The sequence below is a fragment of the Oryzias melastigma genome, linkage group LG12, assembly GCF_002922805.2.
Source record: "Oryzias melastigma strain HK-1 linkage group LG12, ASM292280v2, whole genome shotgun sequence".
Classification (NCBI taxonomy): Eukaryota; Metazoa; Chordata; class Actinopteri; order Beloniformes; family Adrianichthyidae; genus Oryzias; species Oryzias melastigma.
This window is the reverse complement of record NC_050523.1, coordinates 21,469,033-21,478,087: the sequence shown is the minus strand read 5'-3', so window position 1 is coordinate 21,478,087 and position 9,055 is coordinate 21,469,033. Positions and strand designations below refer to the sequence as shown.

Genomic DNA, 9,055 nt, shown 5'->3' with positions numbered 1-9,055 from the left:
GCTTTTTAGGGCTTTTTACATTTTTTCACTCTAAGCAAAAATAATATGGTCCTTGCCATCAGTACCTGATGCTGCGGGCCATAATTATTTCATATTTCTCCACCATCATGATGAAAAAATGGCGCAAGATATTGTTAAAAACACCCAAAACATGATTTTTATTAGGGTGGGTCTAATGCTTCAGCAGTTGCTTGTAGAGACCAGAAGGGGGAGCTAGACAACACCAGAGACAGCAGATGAGCAGCTGCTGTCTCTGAACTTCCTGTGAGAAACACATGAACCCAAGGTGATGTCCAAATTCCTTCCCTACTCCACAATATATATATTTTTGTCTTCAAATGAGAAATGTGACGTCACAGATTTCCCAAAGTTAAAAAAAGTGAATAATTGGGAGCATTTTACAAGGACTATTTATGAATCCACTGAGTTCTGAGGATGAAAAGTTGGATGGTTTATGAAAATAAATGCAAATTAAAAAAATTCCACATGAAAAATGTTGAAGCGGAACACATTCTGGTGTACATTTGCCAATCACTACTTACCAAGTGACTTTTATAAGAATGCAGTGAATTAGTAAGAAAACATTGTGTTCACTAGTTAACTATATGGTTTCTGCACTAGTTAACTAGTAAGACTTACATACATCTCCCTATTAAACTAGTTAGCATTTTGTTAATATTTTGGTAACAGTAGTTAAATAGTGAGCTTCACAGTACCCTTACATGTCAACTTGTTTAAGATGTACATGTGCATGTAACTAGTGGGTTTTTAGTGTGTCACAGGTTAACTAGTGAGCAAAACTAGTGCCCACTGGTAAGCTTTTTCCGACATAACTAGTCAACTAGTGACATTTAAAAGAGTGCGCTAGTAAACTAGTAAGAAAATAATATGGTTTTTTGCACTGCACTAGTTAACGAATGCATTTTTTATCTCTCGCTAGTTAACTAGAAGAGACTTTCATACATTTCACTAGTCAACTAATTACCATTTTGCATGTCTCTAGTAAACCAGTATGCTATTTTGTTCTCAGTAGTTAAATAGTTAGCTTCACAGGAGCCTTACTAGTGGACTTGTAGAACATTTACATGGAACTGGTAGTCTTTTAGAGTGTCACTAGTTAACCAGTGAGCACAAATAGTTCCCACTTGTAAACTAGTGCACATTTTGAAACATTACTAGTTACCTAGTGACTTCTATAAGAATGCACTAGTGAACTAGTAAGAAAATTTTGTGCTAACTCGTTAACTACTGGGCTTTTTGCACAACACTTGTTAACTAGTGCATTTTTCTCTTTCACTAGGTAACTAGTAAGACTTTCACAGTGGACTTGTTGAAAATTTACATGGAACTAGTGGCCTTTGAGTGTCACTACTTAACTAGTTAGCACAAATAGTGCCCAATGAAAAGCTAGTTCACATTTTAAAACATTACTAGTTGCCTAGTGACTCTTATAATAATACACTAGTGAACTACTGAAGAAAATATTGTGCTCACTAGTTAACTACTGGCCTTTTTGCACAACATTGGTCAACTAATGCATTTTTCCCAATAGTTGACTAGTAAGACTTGCATACATATCACTAGTCAACTAGTTAACATTTTGCATGTCACTAGTAAATTAGTGCGATACTTTGGTGGCAGTAGTTAAATAGTTAACTTAACAGGAGCCTTACTAGTGGACTTGTTGAAAATGAACATGAAACTAATGGCCTTTCAGAGAACGACTAGTTGACTAGTGAGCACAAATAGTGCCCACTTGTAGGCTAGTGCACATTTTAAAACATTTCTAGATTCCCAGTGACTCTTATAAGAATACATTGGTGAACTAGTAAGAAAATATTGTACTCACTAGTTAACTACTGGGCTTTTTGCACAACACTGGTTAACTAATGCGTTTTTTCTCTTTAACTAGTTAACTAGTAAGACTTGCATACATCTCGCTAGTCAACTAGTTAACATTTTCCATGTCACTAGTGAACTAGTGCGATATTTTGGTGGCAGTAGTTAAACAGTTAGCTTCACAGGAGCCTCACTAGTGGACTTGTTGAATATTTACATGTCTCTTTGTTGATCAGCATCTTCTCGTCTCCTCTCAGCGTCTACATTGGAAAGAGGCTGACCACGCCCCCCACCAGCTCCTTCTGAGCCCCCAACTGAAGAAAAGTGCCTGGGAGGTGGCCACGAGAAAGTTTTGCTGTTGTGAGAATGCCCTCCTCTCCCCTCCCCCCTTCAGTCCTGCCTGCGCCCCCCTCCCCCTCCAGCCTGAGATATGACATGTTCTCAGGAGAAATGCATCTCACCTTTTCCTTCGTCTTCCTTCCTTCCTTCTTTTGGTTCTTTCTTATATCTTTGACAAACAGAACTGAGGTTCTTCTCCAGAGTTTTCAGAATGGGGGGGTTTAACCGGGAGGGATAAAAGCGTTGAACCAAACTCCTGTACTGCTGTGCCACGAGCAGCCCAGCACTCCACCTGCAGACAATTCCACCAAATCCAAACGACTGAAAATGTCCTCATACCTTTTTTTTGTTGTTTTCCGTTGTCGTCGTTTGTTGTGTTGTTTTACAGTTCGACTGTTTGTTAAGCCGTTTTCAGTCGGTGCGTCCCGCGTGCCACAAGAGAAGCACCACGACAGGAAAGCCGGGCGGTGCATAGATGGCAGGCGAGCGGCGCCCTCCCTTCATTTGTGTTGCTTGTGTGATTCACCCAAAACCAATCAGACTCTGCGTTGTCGTCAGATGTGTAACAGGATCCCTGCAGCGAGCTTCAGTCCGAAAGTGGGACCTTTTTTCAGAGAAACAAGGCAATAAAACTCACATACATTATGGTTTGTTTTTTACAAGTTTTAAAAAAAAGTAATAAAGATGAAATTCTACGTTTAGCCAATCCTCACTCCAGAATGTTTGCCAAAAATGTGTTCAATACCAAGAGAGAAAAACTCTCCTGATAGAGACGCTCGACTCAGGTCTGAGTGGGACTTCCACTGCGGAGTCTTATGGAAGAAGACGTGGAGAGTTGATGCCAGAGTCTGACGATGTTGGGGTGGCGTGTCCTGATGCTGAGCTGTGGTGGTTTCATTGTCATCCTTTATTCTAAAGTACGGGGTTTAAACTCTGGACCTCGAGGGCCGGCGTCCATCATGATTTCCAACAACCTGCCATTGAAGATCCTTATTGGCTAAACGCACCTGATCCAGGTGATCAGCAGCAGACGAGACAGGATTTCTGGGAAAGGATGCCGCTCCTCGAGGTCTGGAGTCTGAGACCTTCAGTTACATCAGAAAAACCCAAACTATCTCCAAGTGTCGACAGATTTGTTCGTTCTGACGCGGGCGTTGCTGCAATTTCCAGGAGAGCTAATCATTTTTTAGGGGTTACGCAGTTCCTTTTTAAACTGTGTCACCTGATCCAAATACTTCGTCCCGTTTCCTCGACTTTGTCAAACCTCAGATTGACAGAAAAATTCCGACTGAAACAGTAAAACGAGCCTCCTCACAAAGCTGTTTGTCTGTTTTGTACGCGCGGCGTTTGAAAGTGTATTTGGGATTTCCCCGTCTTGTGTTTTGAAAACCTTTTTCTCCCCTCGATGTTAAAAACGACTATGAACGCACAGATTTAGAGTCAAGTTTGACTAAATTCACAGAAGCTCTTTGTTGATTTCAGTGCCTGATGAATGGTAGGAAGAGCTCCCTCAGACTCTGATCAGCTGATCTGCATTATTATGATAATGTATTTGCTTTATTGTTTTCCCCGTACATTGGAGAAACAGATAAAGACCGTCATTAAAAATGACCTGAAAGAAGACCTGTTTGATCTGTCCTCATTTGAACCATTCATGACATGGAAAAGCAAAAGGCCAAATCCTCACTTGTGTTTTGGGACATTAATATATTTTTTTAGATAAAGAGGAAATGAAGAGAATACTATTTAATTTTCAGGAGCCAAAGGTGTAAAACATAAAAATCCTTTTAAACTATCACAATATAATTGAATATGTTTTATACAAAAAAAAACAAAATATATTTTTTTTTAAATCAAAAACATGACCATGTATATGAAGAGTCTTGCAATATTTTACTTACTGGTAATTTTTGTCAAACATCTCACTTTTCTTCTGAACTCCTTTTGAGATGAGGAAGTTGCTGGAGCCTATCACATACACAGCTTCATTTTTTTTTTATTGCTCACGCCGCTTTTCTCCTTCAGAATCTACTGGAATTATGTTGATCATATCAACAATTAAAAAATTACAGTATGGTACAGATTTTGTGTTTAAGGGTTAAAAAGCTATAAATAGCTTCATGCTAAATAGGAACTAAATATTTTTACGATGTACCGTCACAACACATGTATTTTGAAATTTCTGTTGTTTTAAAAAGTTTTTTTTTGTTTTTTTTCCATTGAAGGTCTAACATATTTTTCCCGCTCAGTCAGATGAGCTGAAGAGATGAAGGACAATTTAACAATACAGCAGATTAAAGTAAAAAGTATAAACAACTACCCGTAGTAGTATTCGAAAAACTTTATTAGTTTACTTTCTGCTTTGTTGAACCTTAATAGAAGCAGTAAAATTCCTTTACACGCATTTCACTTTTACAATCCTGATTTTAGTACTTCTTGCACCAAAATCCCTCCGATCCCGTAGTAAAAAGTAGTATTTAAGTATACTACCAGTATACTCAGTCTATACTAAAAGTGAGTTTACTTTTCATATACTCTACTGTAAACTTAAATGTTCAAATTTACTTCAGTTGGAGTACTTCCTGTACTACAGTTACATGATCTAGTATACTTGCCATACTTATACTCAAGTATACTTGATCAAAAAACTTCAAGTGTACTTCTTTTTGCTTAAAAAGCTCTTTATTAAAATTGTCTTCAGATTGTGTAGTCTGTACTTTTATGTTTTTTTAATCAAGGTTTTTAATTTCATGTGCAAAAGTAACAGAAAACATGAAAAAATTCATGTCTTGAGATATCAGATTACTGTTCCATAAGAGTAAAGTCATCAGGAATGTAGTACAGGTTGGAAGTAACTCCCACAGTCAGAACCAGAATGTTGAATTGATCCTTTTTTGGTTGTTTAAAAGGAATTGAAATGTGTCCAATACCTGAGATCTTTCATTTTCATTTAATGATTACAAAAAGATGATGTCATAATTTCAAAAACGTTGTTATTGCTCAGTTCAATAAGGATTCATAATTTCTGGTTTTGAGTTCTACTCTTTGAGTAGAAATTGAGATAATCGAGAAGGAATCTGTCGTAGACCCAAAACAGAGACTTTCAAAACACCAGAGTGAGTTTAAAAATATAACATCCCCGTTAAATCATCAATGAAGCTCCAAGAAGAGATTCTTCTATCATGTCTGGTGTTTAACATACAGCGTGCGGTGGAGGTATCATGATCTGTTTAGGTGTTCATATCTAGTTTCATCACATTTAGATAAAAATAAATAAAGATCAGCTGACGTTTTGAGCAATCAGACCAACTAAAAGCCTCCATCTATACCTGTTGTCCTTTATTAAGAGTTTTCAGAATATCAGGATTTTTTTTTATTATGACCAAAAGTTTTTGTAGTTGTCATTTTTATCGTCAGATAGTAAAACTGAAGCATTTGGTTACAGGATTTTTTCCATCATGACAGAGCAGTTCCAACAAACCCAAACAGCCTGAGTGCATAACGTTTGTCTGTAAATGTATCTAATCTTCATGAATTATTCCCCCATCACCTCAGTGCAGCACTTCCTGCTCTCCTCCCTCGTCTTTTTATGGAAGCTCAGAACACCTGTTCCCGTCCAATCCCCATGCTCCGAGACTCTGGCTCCTCCCACTGCAGCTGATGCAGCTTCTGATGGTTTCAGGGTGGTGGCTGGCTCCTTCTCCATCCGTCTGGTTCAGGAGACTTCACCTCCTCAGCATTCAGTCACACGAATGCAGAGTTTAACAGCAGCTAGAAACAGTGAGAAGATGTAGAAACAGAAGCTGAATGTGTAACATGTTCAAATGAACGGCAGACACATGAAAATGTAGAAAGGAGTTGGATCTCATTTGGCTGAGTTGACAGTCAGAGCATCAGGGAGGATGATCTCCAGAGCCGTGCCCTCCCTGTCCACGGATCACACTCGGCCTCTTCCAACTGTTAGTCCGGCACGCTGCCAGCCCCCCCCCTCTCTAATGATCTTTCCCCCGCCTGAGATCGGAACACTTGTTTTGTTCAGTGGGACCACAGTTCAGCCGGAGGGCGGTCCAAGAGAGCGGGGAATCTTCAAACATCGGATTCAGAGTTTCCCTCTGCAGAGACGACACTCTCGGGGGGCCTAAACCTCCTCTGGGAATTGTAGTGCGTTGCTATGGTAACCCAGCTTTAACTGCCTGTTGTGCTGGTGAGATTTTGTTTGCTTTTGTGCAAGTCAGGCATGTTAGAGGGAGCTTACACAAAACTTGATCTGATTTTAAGAAACTTAAGAAATTGTGTCACAAAAGAAAACGATGACAAACATTTTATAATACAAACCTTTAAAATGAATCTTGATGACCCAAAGTGCAATAGGTAATACTGAATTACAATGTTTTGTTGTTGTTTATTTTCTTTAAATGGAGCTACATTTGTGAGAAACGTGTATATGCAGGACGAACGGGATGCTGAGTCAGCATTTTCTGAAGGATTTGTCGCACATACTCGTGTGCTCTTTACAAATGTGGCTCTGTGTAAAAAAATAAACAACATTTTCTAGAAGCACAAGATTTTATCGTCAAAATTTAAATAAAAGAGCTATCTTCCAAACACAATTTTCCTCGTTTTGTGTTGTTTCTTTCATTGTGGTTCCTGAACTCAAACACACTGCAGAAATTGTTTATTAATTTCCCTTAAAAAATGTGTTTGGTTGATTGAATTAAACAACTTGAATTGAGGCTGTTTGTGAGAAAAAAAAGTAAAAAATAAATCAGCAGGAGAATCAATACCTAAAGTCATCTGTCAAATAAAATCTTCTCACTTTTTGTGCAAAATTAAAACTAAAAAATGTCACACAAATCCCCCAAACACAAGGAGGAGTGCATACAGTGATGCTCCTGTCTGAGTTTGTTCTCTTACCCATAAATTCAAATAATCTCAAACATTTGACTGTTACTAAGATATCTCAGTGAATTTGTTGATCCAGTTTTTATCTGACTCGCCTTATACGACTCCAGAGAACCACAAATGGAGTGAACTGCTGACCAAAATGACACAAAGAACACAACAACTCACCAGGGAGAAACGTAAAGAACAGCAGGTCAGTTATAGTGAGTTTTCATGACTCAGCATAAAAAAATAAAATAAAAATGACCGAAATTCTCTGTTGAATAAATTATCAGACTCATTCCCATAATTCTAGACAAATATTGTGTAGAATGATAACACAGAAGCGTTAAAGTGTTCAGAAAACGAAGCATGGGGGTGGAAGTGTGGTGGTGTGGCTCAAGTCCTCAGGCTGTTTTGACTTGTGGAAATTTTGTGCTCTACTTCCATCACATGATGCAGACATTGCAGAAAAGAGTTATATTATAGTAGCTTCATACTATACATCATTTTTTTCCATTCATGAATGAAATTAGAACAATTCTTCTATTTGTTTGCTTCATTAGACATTTGTTTGCTCCGGAGCCACGTGAGTCTCTTTGACCCCTCTATTGTGGCTCTCTGAAAAAGAAAAATTGTGTTTTTAGTTGTAAAAAGTACCTGTAAAGTTAAAATCTAAGTTAGAAGTAAAGTAAACCAACTTGAACTTTATTCAGGTGATTGAAGAACAGTACATATCACTCCACAATGCTCCTGACTACAATACCCATAATGCTCCAACGGTTCAAGTGATTCATAGTTTAGCAAAGTCAAACATTTTGACAGACTTGTGAACACCATGTTCTCAAATCATGACACTGGCTGCTAGTTAATTGCTGAAATTGATTGTAAATACTGCTACTAGTTTGAAAATGAATGAATAGATGCGAGACCTGAATCTCTATCAGATCTACCTGTAGTCCATGAACCTGGAAGTACATGAAGATGGACATGAAATAAGTGGCTGCAGAGGCTGGAGGTCAAACCAAAATGTGATGTTCTGAGAAAAAAAACGTCTATTGAGAGACAACTGATCAATGTTTTCTAACTAATCCAAATGCATTTTAAGATTATTTTGTTTTTAACTCTCTACACTCTTCCTCAGTGCCTCAGGTCAGCTGATCAGCTGGAGGTACCGCGGCCTAAGAGGAAGTGTGAGGTGATCGTCCCTTTTCTGTCTGTGCACCAAAGCTCTGGAACGCTCTTAAAACTAAGCTTAAAACCCATTTATACAGCCAAGCTTCTAACGTTCCATGAGACTTTACTCTATTTTTTACTGTTTTTACTTTGTTTCTACTCTGTTTGAACTCTGTTTTTACTGTTTGGGTTTTATATTTGATCAATTAGTGTTCTTGGTGTTTTAATGTGCAGCGCTTGGCTGTGTTAAAGCACTTTATAAATAAACTTGATTTGACTTATGTTATCCATCATCAGAAAAATGCCACAAAAACATGTTAAAACACCAAAACACTGTTTTCATTGGAGTGGGTCTTTCATGAACCATTGTGACTAATCTTTCCTAGATCTGATGAAAGTCAAAAAATACTGACTTATTTTTAGTTGTAGTTTTCCAGAAACTGAAATGTGGGGGGGAAACTGATGAAACAATCAGAATTTGACAGCAGGTAAAAAGCATTAAGACACAAATGCATTATTCTCTTTAAACTGGGTGTGGGAGGTGGGCTGAGATTTGGAGGGTGTGGGCTGGTGCTGAATAGACAGCGCCCTCCTGGTTGGACAGGGTGTGACTTAAGGAGCTCTCCTTGGTGCTGATTGTCAGGGATGCTCCCCGCAGAGACAGGACCACCTGAACACATGCACTGAATCTGCGGTGCGTGTGCGTGCGTGTGTGCGTGTGTGTGGGTGTGTGGGTGGGGGGCGTCATTCACACACTGACGGGCTTATTGGATCATTACTGTGACAAAGCCAGCCTGATACTTCAGTCCTGTGGGGGCTT

At 38.7% G+C, this 9,055-nt stretch overlaps 1 protein-coding gene and 1 long non-coding RNA gene across 2 annotated transcripts in view; one reads left to right on the top strand and one right to left on the bottom strand.

Moving 5' to 3' along the window:
- The window catches only part of bnip3lb (BCL2 interacting protein 3 like b), a 14,126-nt gene extending 10,325 nt beyond the window's left edge, over positions 1–3,801 (top strand). Inside the window, exon 6 of the mRNA XM_024299336.2 lies at positions 2,097–3,801. Within this exon, the coding sequence (XP_024155104.1) occupies positions 2,097–2,145 (49 nt within the window). The 3' untranslated portion in view covers positions 2,146–3,801. The remainder of the gene's footprint in view (positions 1–2,096) is intronic.
- Positions 3,802–5,495: 1,694 nt separating this feature from the next.
- The window catches only part of LOC112163117, a 3,814-nt gene continuing 254 nt past the window's right edge, over positions 5,496–9,055 (bottom strand). The window contains exon 2 of the long non-coding RNA XR_002922228.1: positions 5,496–5,949. This is a non-coding gene — a long non-coding RNA (uncharacterized LOC112163117). The remainder of the gene's footprint in view (positions 5,950–9,055) is intronic.